We start from the raw sequence: 19,054 nt of genomic DNA, 5'->3' as shown, positions 1-19,054 counted from the left end.
TAAAGTTTTGAAAAAGTATATAAAACTCGAAGAGTTTTATGAGGATTCCACTCGCTTTTATAGTAAAAAAATTTTTTGTGCTTGCAACACGACCGGGTAACATCAGAAGTTTGGACTTTATTAACAAATCAACTTGTTAGGGTCAGAATGGCCAGCTTAGCTTTTCAAGCCTATATATCCAGGGAACTATGTTTAAGATAGCTATAATAGCGTTTTACTGTGTGCTACTGTGCGCTGCTGTATCAATTGGGTTTGTTGGACAGTTTGTCAACGTTCCAGCGGAGGCTATTCAAAGCCAGAATGAGCCTTTGAATAAAGACAACCGAGTCTTGAACGGTTTGAACTACCAATCGAGGTTTGATATCAGTTTATCTTCTTTGGAAAAGAACTATGATTTCAAAGTTGACAAGAGCGTACTTAACAAACAATACAAATTCAAATTTGACGATTTGACTAGTGGAGAATATGAGTTGATTGTCAGTTCGTACGATTTCAACCTAGCAGGTAATAGGTATCGGGTCATTGTCAATGAAACTGAGCAAGCTGTCAATGTATACAAGGATGATCTACTTGCCAATACTTATAATGAAACATCGGTGCAGGCCGTTGATTATATCCATCCATTGGTTATCGAAGTTGTTGATTTCAAACAGTATTATGAACAGCAGCTGGGAGGGGTTGCCGATATAATCTTGAGCAGTCCCTTTGGATTTATCTTCAAGAACCGTGTTTACACTATGATGTTTATCGTCATGGGTGCTACAATAGTTGCACCATACATATTGCAGTATATAAGTCCTAATTTTGCTGAAGAGTATAATAGAATCAAGGAAGAATCTGGACAAGCGAAAACATCCGATCCCGGTTCAGCCCAAATTGCACCAATGCAGAATCTTTCGAATAAGCAGGCCAAAGCTTCACAAGGGAGAGTCAGACAACGTAAATGATGTAATTGCTTTAATAATATACGACTCAATATATGATTTTTAGTAGAAGTTTGCAAAATTTTACGCTCTTTTTCGCCAAATTTTGTTTGAAATCTTACAAAACTTACAAAACAAACGATAACAGAATTGAATATATTACTATAGAGTAGATCAATCGTCTTCATAGACCAATTCATCTTTTGCAGTTGCCGAATAATCAAATTTCTTTTTGTCTACGGTTGGATTCAGCCATCCGTTGACAAAGTCAAAATCGGTTTTAGCCCAATAGGCAAATGGGTACGTAGGCAAGGTCTTCAAAGGAGTATCTTCTTTAATGATACCTTTATCAATTTGTCTTTTAATTAACGAATCCAAGTAAGTTGAAATGTGGTCTCGAAGGACTTCAAAATTCTTGTATTTGATAATATCTTTAGGACCTTCGTAAATAATTTTTTTGATCAAAGAAGGAACCAAAGGTTCATTTTTCATTTCTTCAATAGAATAGAAAACTGGATGGTTAGTGAAAATAATGGCTTGAGATTTTGGTAATCTTCTTAAAGTTTGTCTTTCAACACGAACATTAAATTCTTTGGGATCAGTTGAATTAATATCAGCAACGGTATCGGCTTCAAATTTAGGGATTCTGTAAACATTACTCACTTTCAACTTATGATCCCACGAAATATACCATGACGCTCTTTCAACAGGGTTTTCTGGAGCTAATCTTTCAAACCATCTTTCCATTGATTTTTTCAATTTTTCATGATAGTAAGGAACGTCGTCATGAATAACATCTAAATGTTTACCAATCTTATGATCAATACCAAAGGAACCACCGGGGAAAGGAACAGCAGCTGCAACCAAATAATGTTTCCCATCTTCTGGATTCTTCTTAACAATGTAAAAATCTTCTTTTGCTAATTTACTAACATAAATCAAAGGGTTTTCTTTCAATGGTAGAGTCATATCTAATACTTCTTTGGTTAATTCATTTTTAATGATTTTACCATCCGAACCTTTATCTTCTAAAACAGTAAATAATAATGGATATCTTGCGGTCATATGCTCAACGACAGTTTCCATCAATTCAAAACAGGCGTCTTCACTACCTGGAAGCCAATCAATATTCTCCTTCCCATATTTTAACCAGATTCTTTCCTTTTCTTGTATATAGTGCCAGTAATACTTATCCATATCTAACCAATGATTGATATCAAGTTTGAATATAGACATAGTTTGATGATATGGCCATCTGAATGGTCTCCATGGTCTGTCATCATAATTCTTAACTTGTTCTGGAGTAATCATCAATGGGGTTGGTTTTGGCAATGGTTCAAGTTTAGCACCATACGATGAGTTTTTTCTGGATCCAGCAGGAGAACTCGATGGTGAAAAACTTAAATATTTCTTAAGATAACCAGTATCGATCTTCTTATATAAAGCAGTTATCTGTTTATGGGATAATAAGAGGCATATCACCAATCCACCTAACAAAATTAAAGCGTTGGTGTCAAGCATTTTTTTTTTTCCAACTGTTGATTAGTTTATACTACTGCAATTTACAAATCTGTGGATCTTTTTCAATGCTATTTATATAATTATATATTCAGTGATAAGCTTCTTTTACCTAATCTGTAGCCAGATTCAGTATTTCATCATCTATACTTAAGAGAATCATACTATAAAAATGCTGCGCAATACTTCTTATCAAATGTCGCAAAAAGTGTCCCAAAAAAGTAACCTTTTGCAGAACATAAACCAGTTACTGCTTTGGAGCAAAAAAACCCCAAGGTATATCCAGAGTAAGAGAAACTCAGAACGACGATGCTGTTGCTCTACTGGATTTAATCTTTCGTGTGGAGTCCATGATGTAGTTGTTCATCAGAAAAGTCAGGTCACTCAAGAGTGCTAGCTGCTCTGTCGGTGTCCTTTTACGTAATAGTTCTTGTACATAGTGATGAACCAAGTTTTCAATCCAGGAATCAAGTAGTTTGCTGTTGGTAAAGTAAAGCCCACAGATATATTGATTGAAGGCATCACTTCCAAATGACATGACATGATGTTGATTTTGTATTTGGTTGGTGAGAATGCGGGAATAGGTTCCATCATCAAATGGTAGAAGAATATTAGACTTTATGGCTAGCATCAGCATGAATCTCCCACTTAGAAGTATTTCTTGTAGAGAGTCAGTTACTTTTTCGGATAGATTGGCTGATCTCAAGGTGTATTCTTTAATTTTGGTTCGATAATAATGTCTTCCAAAAGTTTTCCATTTTGCAAGTCTAGCAAACGTGATTGGTGTTATTAGTTTATCATAAGGAGGATACTTTGGTAAGCTAGAATTAAAAAGAGAATAGAGTAAAATGTTCGAGTTAGTATCGGATATTGGGATTTTAGGCAAAATGATTTCTGATTGACTGTCAGTGGTGTTAAGTATCTTTAATTTTATGGGGAATGATTCCCATGAGCTCAAAACAGTTTCTTCTTTAAAGTCTGTCTTCATAACTGTATTTAATAGCTGGTGAATTTCTTTTGCTGTCTTTTCAATACCGTCATGTAGAACTAATTGGCCAAAATGGTAGTCATGTAGCAGATATTTTTCAAAGATTTTAGACAATATTAAGGATGTTTCTTCGAAAGTATTGAAACTGGTATGAAATAAGTCATCTTTACCAATAAGATAGGAGATCTTGAGGTAGTAAATAAATGATGCACCTAAACTGTTTAGTTGAGCAATGGAGTACTTGGAAGTATCGATTTCGCTTTTATTTGGAGCGTCAATGCTACTTGAGGATTCAAAGTCATTGACGACTCGATCAACAAATATTCTGGTTAATGAAGTCGATACGGTTGATTTTTTAAAATTGTGGAAGAAGACAGACTTTTCTTCACTTGAAAGTCCAGAAAATTCTTCAAGGATACTGGTAATTGAGCTTTGGATCCAATCTTTGACTTTTGAAAACCCTTTGCTGAACAAAAGTACATTTATATATTGGCTGAATTGGGTATTTATCATTGCGATGTCATTTCTATGCTGAACGAGTAAGTTTTGGTATACTTCATCATCAAAATAATTATCGAAAATCCCATTGGTATCCATGATTGTCTTTCTAAAATCATCGCTGAGTAGAAGATTCATTAAAGGACCAAAATACGTTGAGTCCCAAGGATTCAATTTTTTAAAGAGCCAATATTTTGTATAAAACCTAAACGTTTGTGCTCCCAACTTTGCAAAACTAGTTAGGGCAGCTTCGAGGTCGGGCGACATATTGTAATGGACATGACAGTTTGTCATGATTATATTGTTGAATTTATTTTGTTCAACTCTTGGTAGCTGAATGATATCACCGGAGTGCTGAACCATCTTATGAGTTTTCAAAGGGGAAATGCTTTCCCTTTTAATCAAAGCTTTCAAGAATGACGTAGTTTTGGAGAAATCTGGAGGTATTGGTGATTGAAAAAACCCACCAAGGATTTTTTTGGCTTTTACCGGGTTCTGGAGTATGTATAAGGCAAATAAGCCCAAGGGTGATAAATGCGTAGATGCCTCTGGGTATTTCCAATTCAATGCTGTAATATGTTTTTCCACCAAAGAACGGTTGTAAATAAGGTTCTTGGACAAGAGAGAATACTTTTCAGGAAAGGATTTTACAAAGTATTCCGTTAAGGTCAAACTGATGAATTCTTTGGCCACCGACTCGAGTTCATTTGAGTTTAACAAATCAGTTTTCTGATCACGATGAATAGTTAAAGAAGGAAGTTTTGGGTTTAACTTAACAAAAATACACTTGTTGTTATTCAGTTTCCATTTACCGGAGGTGATTAGGTTTTTAAACCAATTGCTTACTATGTCAGGCTCATTTTGGAATAATAGGGCCATATAATTTACAAAACAGGGTTGGGGAGCAGTCATTAGTAAAGGGGAATCGAAACGTAGACCGGATTCAATGACTGACTTGGGAGCAATAGTGGCAAGGACCTTAGACTCATTCATACTGGGGTCCATATACTTGATGATGTTCAATTTCAAGAAAAAGCAAGAAACCAAGGAAGCATATTTGTTGAAAGCTTTTAATTTTAGAATGATACGATTTGAGCCTTTCAATTTTTGAATCTTGGAAAACTGGCAAAAGAAAGCAGGATTCAAGTCACTTTTGGTTGGCGGTAGACATAGGCTTGAATGGTACAAGTTTTTAGGCGCCAACTCAAATTGAACCAGCGGGATATTTATATTCAATTCATCAGACAACTGCTCAAATGAATGTATGTTTGATCCCGATTGCTTGATCAAAGCAGCGGCTCGTTTCTGGAAGAAGGAATGACAATTTGACTCATCATGGAGTAAGAAGTCCCCGACGTATTGGTGGAAGGATGATTTTATATTATTTTCCCGTTTGAATTGATTGAATTGATAATTCAACTTATTGGACAAATCGTTAGAGGAGTCTAGTAATTGGTTATAAGAAGAAAAGGAGTCAGATCTCAATAAGTAAGTAATGAAGATTACGTTCAAGTATAGGGAAGAAAGATTCAGGGCATGATTTGAGGAAAGATTTTTCAAGGGAACAGAAGGGAAATGAGGAACCGACGAGACATTAGAGGCAATACCAAGGATTGAATCGTTCAAGTCGACCGACTTCAAGGATAACCTTCTGGAGAAGAATCTTATCATTAAAGAACAAGTAGGGTCTAGGTAAAGTGCGGTGAAAAACTTTATATATATTTACAAGTTAAAAATTATTATTACTTTAATATATTGTTTAAGAACAGATAAAGGTTATACATATACACACAACTGAAAGAAACGGGAAATTTTAAAGGGATAAATTATGATATTGTAGTAAATATGCAAATATAACTTTTAAAAAGGGAAATACTAAAATACCATAACAATCATAATCTTCTACCTCTTCTACCACCCTTTCTTCTAGTAGAATCAGAAGGAACAGGAGTAACATCTTCAATTCTACCAATTCTTAAACCAGATCTAGCTAAAGCTCTTAAAGCAGATTGACCACCTGGACCTGGGGTTTTGGTTTTAGTACCACCGGTAGCTCTTAATTTAACGTGAACGGCAGTGATACCAACTTCTTTACATTTTTCAGCAACATCTTGAGCAGCCAACATAGCAGCGTATGGAGAAGATTCATCTCTATCGGCTTTAACTTTCATACCACCAGTAACTCTGGCAATGGTTTCCTTACCGGATAAATCAGTGACATGGACAAAGGTATCGTTGAAAGAGGCGAAGATACGAGCAACACCGAAAACTTGATCTCTAGCTATATAGTATGTTAGTATTATGATTTGAAATTAATGTCTTCACCTACTCAGTGGTTCATCATTCACTATCCAGAGCACTATTCCTCTATTCTTCCACTATTCAAACACTCTGCTCCCACTCTTGCGGTCTACATTCACCCAGGTGTTTATGACAGGTTTCACGATGGTTAGACATACCAGCAGACATTGTTAATATGGAGATTCAATGATATCAATTAGTAGAACAAGAGATTCCTTTAAATTTTCAACTTTTTCTCAAGTTTTTTTTTTTACAAAGGAGAAAAAATTCGCACAGTTGAATTTTTGGAGTGGAAAACGCTGCGAGTGCGAAGAGTTTGGTGAGAACCCCCGGCGGCGCGCCCTCACGTGCGCGCCGCTAAGAGCCGCGAGGGCTGCAGCCCTAAGATCGAGTTGCAAATAAACTGGTACCCACCCAGATGCAATCGATTACAATTACAAGACATAATTCAAGACATTAATAGATTAATTAATATAGATTAATATATACAATTAATAGACGAAACCCAAGATTTTACCGGCAACGTGCTTTCTTCTGGCTTCTTCGTGATCCATGATACCAGCAGAGGTGGTTAAGATGATTTTACCGAATTGTCTAGCTGGTAATAAGTTATCAGTCCATCTTTCAATGTCACCGAACTTAACGTTGAATCTTGGGGAGATAACACCACATTTGTTTAATCTACCGTTTAATTGAACAACGATTTTACCGGATCTGTGATCATCAATGTATTCAAATTCACCAATGTAACCGTGTTTTTGCATAACGGTCAAGAATTTGATGATGACCTTGGAGGATGGTCTGATTAAGACTTGACGTTTACCGGTTTTTTCGGCGTTGTTGATGGCGTTTAAAGCATCAGCTAAGACGGAGGTTCTGGTCATTTTGATGTATGATAAAGAAAGATAACTAAAAGCTTTTTCTGTTAATTTTTCACTTTTAATTTTTTTCCCAGGTAATTTTTGTTCGCTTCGCAAAAGAAAAGCGTAGCAAATTCAACAGTCACAGTTTGGGTGTGCGCGCACGACCGCCGCGAAGAGGTCTTCACTTTCAAAACGCTAACAAAAAAAAAAGCCTGAGAAAACTCTGAGACTTTACTTGAAAAAAAAAAATCTTTTAGAAAGAACTATTACTTTATCATCATCATTTGAATAGTTAAAGATGCCTGTATGTATGATTGGTGTATCTGCCTTCCATTGAATAGGTGCTTCCATCGAATAGGTGCTTCCACTGAATAGGTGCTTCCACTGAATAGGTGCTTCCATCGAATAAGTGCTTCCCTCGAATAGCTGAGTGGACGAACGAATAGATAAATGGATGAATAGTGGAAGAACTGGGAAGAGGAATGGATGAACAACTGAATAGTGGAGATTATGATTGATGGATTATGATTATAATGAAGATGGATGGCAGCATAATACAAGACAAAATACTAACAAATATAGTCTCAAAAAACTTTCAAAGTTAAACAAAAGTTAGCTAAAGCTCAAAAACAAAACAGACCATTACCTCAATGGATCAGATTGAGATCTGGTAACACTATCAGATATAATGCTAAAAGAAGACACTGGAGAAGAACTAAGTTAAACATCTAAGTTTATTTAGTTATATATATAAAGTGTTTAATTTATATAGCATAATTTATGATTTAAATTGTTAAACTACATGTAGATTCAAAATAATAATACATATATTAAACTTCTTCTTCGAAAACAGTTTCAATTGGCTTTTCCATTAACGAAGCGTGAGATAAAACTGAAACTCCGCTTGATCCAATTAACCACATCATGGTTGAAATAGGACTGGCCAAAAATCCAAGTGGAATTGCAACAATTAATAACCCAGTGTATAACTGGCTGGTATTAAATCTACCTATTGGTAATACCAAATCTTCTCCTTTCAAATAATTAATACCATATATTCCTCCTCCAACGAAAAAGATAACAAATAATAATAATAAATTAGTAACTAAAGCATAAATTGATAAAATCGATACTATAGCTATATAATTAGACAGGAAGTATCCTAAATTGTATCCAACCCTACTTTGAACTTCTCCGAAATTAGCAGGTTTACTGATTCTTCTATAATCAAAAAATTCTTGTGGTGGGCGGATCTTACTGATTGATTGTTGTAATGACCCTGCGTCGCTTTTAAGACGATCAAGACTTAAACGTTCAGATATTTGCGAAAGCTACCCCGGTTAGTACTTGCTCTGCTCCCCAAACACACTATTATACATACTGGTAATGATGAAAGTGAAATGGCCATTCTTAGATAAAGAGTAGACTTGTTGTTGTTGGAAAGAAGAAACAGACGTGGTTTTATATTCGCGATTTACAGCCACTCCGAAATAGACAAGTAAAGAAAAAAAAAAAAAAAAAAAAAAAAAAAAAAAAAAAAAAAAAAAAAAAAAAACACCCAGACATCAAATATACTATACACTAATCTAAACCCAAGTCTTTCTTTACCATGGCCTTGCAAATTGGATGGTAGTTGTTTTCAAACTTGCTAAAGTATTCAATTGCCAATTGGTGGTGGACCTTGTTCAAGAGAATGTACCCCGGTCTTACGAATTTCATTCTACCAACCGTACCTAACCATTCACCCAATAATTTGTAGAATTCTTCGTGTTGGCCATCTACTTGTAAGATGAACCATCTGAATAGAACTTCACAGTTTGTCAGGTTAGTGTAAGACGAATAAATCTTACTCATTTCAATCAAACTGTTCTTGTGGTCACTCCATTTAAAATCTGACCTCTTATTAAATGATTCAAGAGTATCTAAAAACACAACCGATTGATTTGATGAAAAGGACTCGATATCTTTGCTGCTGAACTCTCTGAGATCCCCCGTTTTCACTGCTTTAAACCATCTATCAGCTAAATTATAACATTGGTCAACTAATGTAGTATCGAATTTAGGATCCACCGGTGGCATCCCCGGCTTAAACAACCAAGAATCCCAATCAATCTTATCCAAAGTTTCGTGTTCATTAGAGAAAAATTCATATAAAGTATCTAAAAATTGATAAGTATCTAAAGACTTGTATTTGAACTTGTTGAAATAATATGGTATGAATTTATCGAATTTGGCTTTACCAATGACATTTTCAATATGAAATAATAAGTTGAACCCTTTTTCGTATGGTACGGTTGAGAAAGAATCGTCCGGATCAACTCCTTTTAAATCAAGAACCAATTTGGAATACTCTAACGAGTCTCCCATGGACTTGATGGTGTTTTCTAAATCACTCCATCCAATAATAGCACTGAAGTGTCTAGTTGGTTCGCCGTGGATTTTCCCCTGAATTAATCTTTCCAAGTAAACAGTCCATCCTTCATTAAGCCAGAAATGTTCCCATGAGCAATTGGTGACTAAGTTACCCAGCCAGGAATGGGCTAACTCGTGCGCTAAGACGTCGACATTTTCACGATCTCCACTAATTAAGGTGGGGGTTGCAAATGTTATATTTGGGTTCTCCATACCTCCATAGGGGAAACTTGATGGGAGTACTAAAACATCGTACTGGTCCCATTCATACAGGAACACTATGGACTCGGCAGTTTGAATGAATGGTTCCATATCTTGTTCAAACTCATGTTGACACTGATTGAGCTTAATTGGTTCACAGTAAACATGGGATCTGCTTCCAATTGGTGACTTGGATATATCTCCAGATGCTAATGATATCAAATATGATGGAATTGGAATTGGCTGATTGAAATAATAAGTCTGTCCTTCAACCTTGGTAGGACGGCCACTCATCAAACTTGGATACGGCGAAGTAACCGAAAAGCTATAAGTTGACTTGACAGCAGGAGTATCAAAACATGGGAATAAACTACGTGCATGAATAGCTTGACATTGGGAAAAAAGATATGGATGCTCCTTACCATCAGTGGCATTTTTGTTCAAAAATTGTAATGCAGTACAATCTTTAGTAGTTTGAAAATTAATCTTTAAACTAAACTGTTCATTAGTCTTTAAGACAATCTTAAGTGGGGATCCCAATGACTTACGTTCTTCTAATGAAAATTCACTGGATTCATCGTTGACAAATACTGACTTGATAGTCAAATATGAAGTATCCAAAACAATGTCCTTAGTTTCTTTTGGAATTAAATTATATGTAACAGTTCCATCAACTAATTTTTCCTCAAAATTGATATCAAAATGCAATTTCGAATCAATTACTTGGAATTGTTGATAGTTCGAGTAAGTGGATGGATCAACTTGAGGAGTCTTACTTTCGGGTTTCATCTTAGCGTATCTAAACTGAAGAAAAAAGAAGCAGTTGCTGTTGTATATATGTGCAAAAGATCCTCTTGACAGATACCGGCTGATGCCCTTCCAATTAAGGTAAATTGCCGTACAGCCGTACACCAGAACGACCTGAACCCATCTCTACAATACTAGCATTCTGATTGAATGCCCTACGTTGAAGGCAAGAACTATGTATCGTTAGCCGGTAGTGCCGTCGAATAGTCTAGTGGTGAATAATGTAGAAGGGCAAATTACGTCGAATTACTTTCATAGTACAAAAGTTAATAACTATACCTATGATACTTATCCTGTTTATCGGTCAAATCATGGTCCTCATCATAGGGTTCTATGTGAGTCATGTTGTCTCTTTTCTTGTTTTCATATTTAGCCATTAATCTATAACTGAAAACTAGAATTTCGAAAATTACCCAAAAGGCAATATCAACAGCTAGTCCCACTCTGTATCTGGGGTCTTTAGAATAGTTCCACCATTGCGGGTATATGATGGCTGCTAAATCGTATCCCAAGTAGAATGCAGAGTTAACCACAGACTTTTTAGTATTCCCTCTAACGTTGGAGGCATTTAACGATATGGTAATACTCATGAAACTCGTAATGCAGCTGCCTAGCCATGACCCTACAATTCCTGCCCAATGGTTTTCTTCTGGTAATGCTAATAACAAAATGTTACCAACTATTGGGACTAAAGTAAGAAACATTATGATTAAGCATCTTTGGTCAGGCCATTTATAGCAAAGTGCAACCCCAACCCAAATTGCAATTAGTTGAACTGCTCCTGAGGGGGCACCATATTCTAAAACTTTAAAACCAGTGTACCCCATTTGAGAAAGGTATAAGGACAGGAAAACAATTGGACCGGAGGTGACTGTAACCAAAAACCCAAAGAAAAAAGAACTATAAGTGATCCAGTCGAAAGATAAACTTTCAACCAACTGTTGTTTATTAAAAGAATTACGTTCTCCTCTATCACTTTCAACCAAGATACGCTGTACTGCAATTGTTTGTTGTCTTTCATTAAGAAACCATGCTTTCAGGGGACTCAAAGGCAAGACTAGTAAAAAAATTATACCAGCAGCCAAAGTCATACTCCCACAGATTAAGTAACTGACTTTCCAAACGGAAAGTTTCAAGGAGGGGTTTTTTGCAACTCCATAAACCAAAAAATTTCCAATCACTTGAGCAATAGCATTCATCGATACCCAAGACGCAACTCGGGTTGCATGTTCTTTCTTTCTGTAGTAACATGAAGTAATAACAACAAAAGAGATACTAACTATCCCTTCGATAAATCCAAGGACTATTCTGGTTGCTAAAAACCCGGGGAAACTGTTTGGGATGGCATGGCACAAACATGCAACCCCCCAAAGGATAATCGATATTCCAGTGACCGCTTTTATTGGAAACCTACTAACGGCAAATGTGTTCCAAACTTGTGAAGCCAATTGGGCGATGTAGAATCCACTACTCAACCACGAATACTGTTCACCTACTAAATTCAAATCCTCTTTCAAACCAAATACCACGGTGTAAGAGAGAAGCTGTTTATCTATGTATTGCATGAAGTATACCAAGCACATAACTGGCAAAACCACCATATCTATACGTTTCACGGTTGCACTTTCCTCTTCTTCAGTATAATCCACCAAGTCGTTTGGAGTTTCTGGCCTTACCGAAACGACTGGCTGTTTCTCATTGGGTTTGTCGAGATGTTCCATTTTCCTTTCTTGTTGTTGCCTTTTTCAATAAATACATTGGCCACCAAGAATAGTTTCCAGTTATATAGACATTCACTATAAGGGATACCGTTGTAAGAAGCATATCTTATCTTTAGCAGCAGTCGGTTTTGGAAATTTCCTTTTCTTACCAAGCGGAAAAAAAACGAAAGCCGATTTGCAACCATGCAACAATCCCACCCTTAGAAGTAACGGAATATCGAAACACTCCAAGTGGGTTAAAAGAACTCCTCCTATCAAAGCGGAAGGTCCTTCCAATTAGAATAAACGTTGGGGGGAACAAAGGATCGAACAATGCTTTTTTGTCGATTTTCGTAATAAATTGATAAGAAATCATAAGGTTTCGCAACGCATTTTACGGGTGATAAAGGGCAATTATATATATATATATATATATATACATGTATAAAGAAAAACAATTGGGATTTATGAAGTATTGAACTATACATTCAAGCATGCAATACTCTACGCCTACTATTAATGTCAACGAAAGGGTCACTAAACCCCTTAGCAAAATCTTGCAACCCAGTGCCCTTCCCAAACCTCGAAGACTTTTATTCAAGAACGTTAATGTGATTGACGTTGTCAAGAATCAAACAAATACCAGAACCAATGTTCTTGTCAGCAATGGGGTTATCGAGACAATTTCCCAGGACATTTTCGATACGTCAGGCTCGGTTGAAATTGATTGTCATGGCAAGTATCTTTGTCCTGGACTTTTCGATAACCATGTTCATGTAACCGTCGTTCCAGGAGAGAAGGATTTGGAAGGCTGTATGAATATGGTGAAGACCAAATCGTTGATGCTGGTAGGTAACACCTGTGAAATGATGCTCTCTAGAGGGTTCACCACTATACGTGATTGTGGAGGTTGTGAAAGTTATGTTAGCAAAGCCATTGAGCAGGGGATCATTTTGGGCCCCCGTATGGTGATTGCTGGTCATGCCATATCACAAACTGGAGGACATGGTGATACAAGAAGCGGAGATGTTCCTGGCCTGAGCTACGATAGCTGCTCATGCCATGTTAATTTTGTTGGAGTTATTGCCGATGGAGTTGAAGAGGTATATAAAGCACTGAGAGAAGAGTTAAGAAGAGGAGCAAACTTCATCAAGATAATGGGAGGTGGAGGTGTTGCATCACCCACGGACAAAATCAGCAACGTCCAATACTGTGAAGACGAAATACAAGCCATTGTTCGAGTTGCCAATAGTTATGGCACTTATGTGACTGCCCATGCTTATACTCCACAGCTGATTCAGAACTGTATAACGAACGGGGTCAAAGGTATTGAACACGGGAATTTAATCGACGATAGAACTGCTAAACTAATGGCTGAGAAAAACTGCTATCTTACACCAACTTTGGTTACTTATAAGATCATGGCCAGCGACCAATTTCAATTTTATGTTAGTGAATCAACCCAAAAGAAAAACCAACAAGTTTTGATCAAAGGGTTAGAGTCATTACAAATTGCTTCGAGAAACGGTGTTACCATGTGCTATGGAAGTGACTTACTTGGTCCCTTGGTAGCTTATCAAACGCAGGAATTTTTCATCCGTTCGAAAGTTTTAACAAACCACGATATCTTAATGTCAGCCACAGTCAACCCGGCCAAGATGAATGGCTTGGATGATAAGTTGGGTCAGATCAAACCCGGCTACATTGCTGATCTCATCCTACTCGATAAAAATCCTTTAGAAGACATTACTATATTAGATGAACCAGAACTTCACTTGAATTTTGTAATGAAAGATGGGTTGATCTATAAAACTTATAACAGCTTAGTTGACGGTGACTTTAAAAGTAGAGATTTATTAGTATAATACATATATAGATCAATAAGAGTTGCAAAATTAAACCTCCTCTATAAATAGACTACAGGAGTATGTGAAAGCTCAAAACCCGGTATACAAGCCGGAAAGGATCGTTGCTTGCAGTTTTTGGCGGTTTTAACTGTATACAGCGTTCCAGGCACAGAAGGTTAAGAGTCTTACCAGTACCTGAATATAAGAGTAGCTCAAACGGGACATTTTCAAACCTCGAGCAAAAACAGTATAGTCTCTCGAGCAGGACCAAGCCTCGGCTAGCACACCTCGAATACCCCGAGTAAGCACAACATCAACCGCTAATCACCCAACAGCTCCCTACTAAACCAACACTAGAATACACGTAAGAAACAGTGGGAGCTTCGTAGTGAAAAATTTTGTTATGGCATGGGATGCGGTCACGTGACCGAGGGAAAGTTTAATCAACCGTCAAAAAGGTCTTCTTTTGTATCAATAAGTAATGCAATCGTGTATATTCAGGTAACCGTCAAAATAGTATATAAACCATTCGAAGTAAAAGGTTATTTCTAATAGTTATTACTGGCAAGACGGTGTTCCAAATACTTTGTATAATTGACCTATACACTAATTGAATCACACACTTCCAGGAGGAGAGAGCTATTTTTATTCTGATGTAAACATACGCCTATGCTGATTCCCAAATTGAATAAATTAAACACGAATTTGTCGAAGAATCATCACGAAAAGTTGATTAGTTCTCCGTTGCAACTTTTGGAGATTCAAGTAGCTAATGCCAAAACCAATTCAGCGACTCCAGAATCCAATAGGTTAATAAGTAGTCCAATAATAAATCAGGAATTGAATCAAAATTTACATTTAAAATTACAAGAAAAGACTTCAATTGATAAAAAAATGGATGATTATAATGAACGGAACTCGATTTATTCGTTTGACTCGGTTAGTACTAATGGTAGATTATTAGATCGGTTAGGTCTTGATAATGATACTTCAGATGATCAAGTCAATGATCATGCTAACAATCACTCAAATAACGAAATTCCTTATAATAATGTGTTTAATAATGACTCTAATGACCCAATACCACTTGATGATGATAATGATGAATTTGACCCACTGCGGAGAGACTCAATGATTTCAATTCAATCTACGGGAAGGTTACTAGATCGTCTAGGCTTAGATGATGACGAATTTGTTAAAAGAAATTCAACTATACAAAAACCTCATCAACCAAGACCAACTAATCCAAGACAGCCTAATTTACCTCAACATCAACAACGCCAACCTACAAATCAACAACGCCAACCTACAAATCATTTGGCTGGAAATCTTCAGCATCAACATCAACAACGCCAACCTACAAATCATTTAACTGGAAATCTTCAGCATCAACGTCATCCTCCTAATCATTTACCAAGGAACCCTCAACAAGCTCAACAGTTTTTAAACAGTGTGATCAATAAACCAAAACCCAACAATCAAAATCAACAACAACAAGCTTTACAAAGGAAAAAATCAGTTAATGTTAAAAACGTTAATGTAGTTTACTCGAAAAGATCAAACTCAATTAGCTCGTTCAGCGCTGATTTCCAATTATCAAGAAATTCTTCAATGAAGTCGGAATATACCGTTGATCAGCCAATTGAAGACGATTCCGATAATGAAACCATTAATTCGGTTGATACCTACACCGGTAACTCTAGTGCTTCAATTGGAATAATCGAAAATGATTTATATAATGACGATACAAGCATTTCAGACGATGAAGTCTTTAAACATCCGGGACCAATTGATCAAACTTTGCGGAACTCGAATGAATCTTTGGCTGACTCTTTAGATTTGAAATCAGCAGCAAATGTTGAATCATTTAATCCTCCAAACGCTCTTCCCCACAACCTTTTAGGCAGAAGTCCAAGTGCACCAATTGTTTCGACAAATTCTTCCAATGATTCTTTTCCTAAACCTCCTAGCTTATCTCCTCAGCAAAGAAGAGTTACCTCAGATAATATAAATACCAGTCCTTCATCAATAAGTTCAAGCCCTAATCCGTCACCAGCTCCTCCAAACTCAGAATTATCAGTTGAATCAAGAACCAAAATGGCTATACAACTACGTAGTATGGGAAATCATCGTGAAGCTTCTTACCAATTACAAATAGCCGCCAATCGTCCAAACAATTATCCAAAGGCCATGTATCTCTATGCTTTGGCTTTGAGATTCGGTCAAGGGGTTAAGAAAAACGATCGTCATTGTTTAAAATGGTTAGTTAAAAGTATTTTAATCTCAATCATGTATGACACTTTGAGATCTTCTGATGCCCCAAATATTTCAATAACTTTGAATAACTACGTGACCAAGTTGAACGATTTACAACCAGAAGAAATGATTTCAATGATTTACAAATCGTTATTAAAAGAAAAAGATTATGATGATCCAATTAAAATATATAATCACTTTAATCAAATGGGTGAATCCAATTTATCAAAATTAATCAATAATTTAAATAAACAGAATAATGTTATGTACTGTGCTTATCATGAACTAGGTAATTCCATTATAAATGGATGGGGGTTGAAAAAAAGTGATGAAGTTATTGGTATCACTTTATTATCAAAAGCTGGTTCATTGGGTAATGTAAATTCAATGATTCAATTAGGGGAAATGTGGTGTAATAAATCAAAATATCATAAAAAAGATCATTATTTAGCAGCTGCTTGGTTAAGATTAAGTGAATTATTCGGTGCAAAATCAATTGGTAATAGTTGGATTTATAAAGAAAAATACATGGAAGTCAAAAAGAAAAAATAATCAGTTTATTTATAGCCAGATATTAATTTATAACTATTTTCAGTCATAAAAGTTTCATTAAACTCTTTAATAATATTATACATGAATCCGCTTATTTCATTCAAATCACTATATGAATTAATCGGTAGATAATAGGAATCATTATTGGGTACAAAACTATTTTTCAATTTGGTTGTTGGTGGTTGAATCTTTGATTTTCTTTTCTGCCAAGTGTTAGGAAATAATTTAATTAATATTTGCAATGAGTCTAAATAATTTTGTGCTTTGGCAAAGTTGGTTATAATTGATGACCAGTTATTGATTAATTGTTGTTGTAGTTCAATAATTTTATTATTCAATTCGTTAGTGACTTCATTATTTTGATTAGACTTTTTCTTAATATACAGCTCAATAACTTTTTGCAATATCGAATTGACCCGTTTATGTATAATTCCTTTCAACTGTAGTAATATTCCGATAAAGATCATGATATAATTTTTAAATTTATTGGATGCATCAATTGTTTTGTTATAATTTTCTAATTGGTTTATCAATGTGGTTACATCCTGATATATTGAATTCCAATTTCTTTCACTTGGTAATATATTCATGATAAGTTTCAGTTTTTCATCGTAATCATAGGCTATCATGTACAACAATAGTAAATCAAATTTCATCACTATTAGCTTGTGTGCATCTTTCTTGAAACCTCCTATGCCATCTATGCGATTATTCAAGTCTCTAGCATGCTTAATCCAATAATTTTTTTTACTAATTAAGCCATCTTTATAATCAGTTTGTGATTTTTTATTTAATTCGCCATCTTGGTAATGGTCAAGCGATGGTGATTGATTTTTTTCGACTCGTATCCTTTCAATATCCTTAATTTTTTCTTCTTCTTTCCTCATTAAGTCTTCATTCAACTGTCTCAATTGTTCAGCTTTCCGATTTGCTTCTCCATTACCACTGGGCTTTGTTTTAGGAGGAATTATTGGAGGAGCAGGTGGAACAATTTTCTCTTTGACGTCAATCTTTTCATCTTTTAATTTTTTCATTTCTCTTTCCTTTGGTTCGATATCTTTTTCTTTGGGTACACGCTCCTGCTTCAGTTCCTGTTGCCTTTTTTCCTTTTCTTTAGCTTCACGTTCTTTTCTTAGTTCATATTGTTTTCGTTCCCTTTCTTCTCTTTCTTTTTCTTTTCTTTCACTTTCTTTTATTCTTTCATTCTCCTTTTTCTTTTCTTTATCTTCGATCATCTTCACTCTATCCTTCTCTTCTCTTTCGTTTCTTTGTCTTTCAACTAGTTCTCTATTCGATTCTAAATTGTTGTCTGGTTTGCCAACCAGTATGCCTAATCCAGCATATTTTTTATCAGACAATTTCTTTTCTGGATCATATGTTATTCTCAATAGGAACCTGGGCCTTTTTTGATCGTTTAACTTATTGATCCATCTAACGTTGGTCTTTTTAGCAAACCTTGGTTTACTAGATGCATTTTGATTAAGAATGGTGGATTCGGTATGTCTTTTTGGAATTGGTTGAGCTAGTTTTGTAGGTGATTCCTTTTTTGAATGACTCAACTCGTTAGGTTGGTTGAAAATTGATGGTAGCGTTGGTGAAAGCATTGAAAGTGGTAAGTCATCATCACTGTCGCCATTATGCTTCTTAATTTCAACATCACTTTCCATACCCACGTCAACGGGGCTTGATCGGATCCGTCCTGATTCGTTATCTCTCTTTCCATCGTCGTCTTCTTTCTCTCTAGCTCCATCATAAAGCGATAACCGAGGAGGATCTCTTTTGATCGCTGATTTGTCGTCATCTGAGTCAAACTGTGTAGGTAAAGTAGGGGACAATATATTTGGTAATGATCCATTTTCGTTATACGAATTCACCATCTCATCGAAATTCCAATTTGGTTTATGACTTGTAGCGCCGTTTACACCATTACTCGCGGAGGTACTTGGTCTTGAAGGTACCTTCCTGTTTGAATTAGGGGTAGTATTCGATCCACTTGAAGAAGTTACTCGATTCACTTTGGCCCCATTGGGACCTATATAAGGACTAGATGATCTCGACTTTTTACCCGGATTCAACGAAGAATTGTTCGACGCCATCAAAGACGAGCCGTTACTCGAAATCATCGGCGAAGCATTTTTCTGTTTCAATTTTGAAGCATATTTAGAGTCGGATATTTGCCTTGAAGGCT

At 35.9% G+C, this 19,054-nt stretch overlaps 13 protein-coding genes across 13 annotated transcripts; 4 read left to right on the top strand and 9 right to left on the bottom strand.

Annotated features, from left to right (window-relative positions):
* The first annotated feature begins 48 nt into the window (after positions 1-48).
* Positions 49-1,001, top strand: HYPBUDRAFT_219012 (uncharacterized protein). The gene has a single exon (XM_020223098.1). It carries the CDS (start codon positions 189-191, stop codon positions 945-947), a length of 759 nt encoding a protein of 252 aa, XP_020074996.1. The 5' UTR covers positions 49-188; the 3' UTR covers positions 948-1,001.
* A 96-nt stretch (positions 1,002-1,097) lies between these two features.
* Positions 1,098-2,444, bottom strand: HYPBUDRAFT_157978 (uncharacterized protein; the record flags this gene model as incomplete). The annotated part of the gene is made up of 1 exon (XM_020222333.1): positions 1,098-2,444. One exon carries the CDS (start codon positions 2,442-2,444, stop codon positions 1,098-1,100), a length of 1,347 nt encoding a protein of 448 aa, XP_020074995.1.
* Positions 2,445-2,739: 295 nt separating this feature from the next.
* HYPBUDRAFT_149711 (uncharacterized protein) lies at positions 2,740-5,598 on the bottom strand (the record flags this gene model as incomplete). The annotated part of the gene is made up of 1 exon (XM_020220225.1): positions 2,740-5,598. One exon carries the CDS (start codon positions 5,596-5,598, stop codon positions 2,740-2,742), a length of 2,859 nt encoding a protein of 952 aa, XP_020074994.1.
* A 93-nt stretch (positions 5,599-5,691) lies between these two features.
* Positions 5,692-6,456, bottom strand: RPS14B (40S ribosomal protein uS11). Its single transcript, XM_020221586.1, has one exon. It carries the CDS (start codon positions 6,096-6,098, stop codon positions 5,820-5,822), a length of 279 nt encoding a protein of 92 aa, XP_020074993.1. The 5' UTR covers positions 6,099-6,456; the 3' UTR covers positions 5,692-5,819.
* A 262-nt stretch (positions 6,457-6,718) lies between these two features.
* RPS22A (40S ribosomal protein uS8) lies at positions 6,719-7,064 on the bottom strand (the record flags this gene model as incomplete). The annotated part of the gene is made up of 1 exon (XM_020221585.1): positions 6,719-7,064. Exon 1 carries the CDS (start codon positions 6,990-6,992, stop codon positions 6,720-6,722), a length of 273 nt encoding a protein of 90 aa, XP_020074992.1. The 5' UTR covers positions 6,993-7,064.
* A 92-nt stretch (positions 7,065-7,156) lies between these two features.
* On the bottom strand, positions 7,157-7,889 carry HYPBUDRAFT_218982 (uncharacterized protein). Its single transcript, XM_020223097.1, has one exon. The coding sequence runs from the start codon at positions 7,491-7,493 to the stop codon at positions 7,323-7,325; it is 171 nt and encodes a 56-aa protein (XP_020074990.1). The 5' UTR covers positions 7,494-7,889; the 3' UTR covers positions 7,157-7,322.
* HYPBUDRAFT_112184 (60S ribosomal protein eL39) lies at positions 7,674-7,823 on the top strand (the record flags this gene model as incomplete). Its single annotated transcript, XM_020218887.1, has 1 exon — positions 7,674-7,823. A coding segment is annotated over one exon (150 nt), but the record flags the coding sequence as incomplete, so codon positions are not given.
* Positions 7,890-7,921: 32 nt separating the features above from the next.
* On the bottom strand, positions 7,922-8,470 carry HYPBUDRAFT_157975 (uncharacterized protein; the record flags this gene model as incomplete). The annotated part of the gene is made up of 2 exons (XM_020222332.1): positions 7,922-8,396; positions 8,439-8,470. 2 exons carry the CDS (start codon positions 8,468-8,470, stop codon positions 7,922-7,924), a joined length of 507 nt encoding a protein of 168 aa, XP_020074989.1.
* On the bottom strand, positions 8,439-10,323 carry HYPBUDRAFT_162720 (zincin). Its single transcript, XM_020222585.1, has 2 exons — positions 8,647-10,323; positions 8,439-8,616 (listed from the first exon to the last, which is right to left on the bottom strand). The coding sequence occupies exon 1, from the start codon at positions 9,996-9,998 to the stop codon at positions 8,673-8,675; it is 1,326 nt and encodes a 441-aa protein (XP_020074988.1). The 5' UTR covers positions 9,999-10,323; the 3' UTR covers positions 8,439-8,616; positions 8,647-8,672.
* Positions 10,324-10,590: 267 nt separating this feature from the next.
* Positions 10,591-12,280, bottom strand: HYPBUDRAFT_153513 (permease of the major facilitator superfamily). The gene has a single exon (XM_020221584.1). The coding sequence runs from the start codon at positions 12,230-12,232 to the stop codon at positions 10,778-10,780; it is 1,455 nt and encodes a 484-aa protein (XP_020074987.1). The 5' UTR covers positions 12,233-12,280; the 3' UTR covers positions 10,591-10,777.
* A 379-nt stretch (positions 12,281-12,659) lies between these two features.
* On the top strand, positions 12,660-14,560 carry HYPBUDRAFT_126995 (metal-dependent hydrolase family protein). The gene has a single exon (XM_020219367.1). It carries the CDS (start codon positions 12,706-12,708, stop codon positions 14,074-14,076), a length of 1,371 nt encoding a protein of 456 aa, XP_020074986.1. The 5' UTR covers positions 12,660-12,705; the 3' UTR covers positions 14,077-14,560.
* A 392-nt stretch (positions 14,561-14,952) lies between these two features.
* Positions 14,953-16,618, top strand: HYPBUDRAFT_149705 (uncharacterized protein; the record flags this gene model as incomplete). The annotated part of the gene is made up of 2 exons (XM_020220224.1): positions 14,953-16,575; positions 16,604-16,618. 2 exons carry the CDS (start codon positions 14,953-14,955, stop codon positions 16,616-16,618), a joined length of 1,638 nt encoding a protein of 545 aa, XP_020074985.1.
* Positions 16,619-16,886: 268 nt separating this feature from the next.
* On the bottom strand, positions 16,887-17,681 carry HYPBUDRAFT_97896 (uncharacterized protein; the record flags this gene model as incomplete). Its single annotated transcript, XM_020224002.1, has 1 exon — positions 16,887-17,681. A coding segment is annotated over one exon (795 nt), but the record flags the coding sequence as incomplete, so codon positions are not given.
* Positions 17,682-19,054: the final 1,373 nt, after the last annotated feature.

Source organism: Hyphopichia burtonii (genome assembly GCF_001661395.1).
Source record: "Hyphopichia burtonii NRRL Y-1933 unplaced genomic scaffold HYPBUscaffold_6, whole genome shotgun sequence".
Lineage (NCBI taxonomy): Eukaryota > Fungi > Ascomycota > Pichiomycetes > Serinales > Debaryomycetaceae > Hyphopichia > Hyphopichia burtonii.
The sequence above is the reverse complement of the archived record's forward strand: the minus strand, read 5'-3'. Positions and strand labels throughout refer to the sequence as shown.

Bases quoted from the DNA above. Each gene is read 5' to 3' on its own strand.
- HYPBUDRAFT_219012 (XM_020223098.1), top strand. From the start codon at position 189: ATGTTTAAGATAGCTATAATAGCGTTTTACTGTGTGCTACTGTGCGCT.
- RPS14B (XM_020221586.1), bottom strand. From the start codon at position 6,098: ATGAAAGTTAAAGCCGATAGAGATGAATCTTCTCCATACGCTGCTATG.
- HYPBUDRAFT_218982 (XM_020223097.1), bottom strand. From the start codon at position 7,493: ATGGAAGCACCTATTCAGTGGAAGCACCTATTCAGTGGAAGCACCTAT.
- HYPBUDRAFT_162720 (XM_020222585.1), bottom strand. From the start codon at position 9,998: ATGAGTGGCCGTCCTACCAAGGTTGAAGGACAGACTTATTATTTCAAT.
- HYPBUDRAFT_153513 (XM_020221584.1), bottom strand. From the start codon at position 12,232: ATGGAACATCTCGACAAACCCAATGAGAAACAGCCAGTCGTTTCGGTA.
- HYPBUDRAFT_126995 (XM_020219367.1), top strand. From the start codon at position 12,706: ATGCAATACTCTACGCCTACTATTAATGTCAACGAAAGGGTCACTAAA.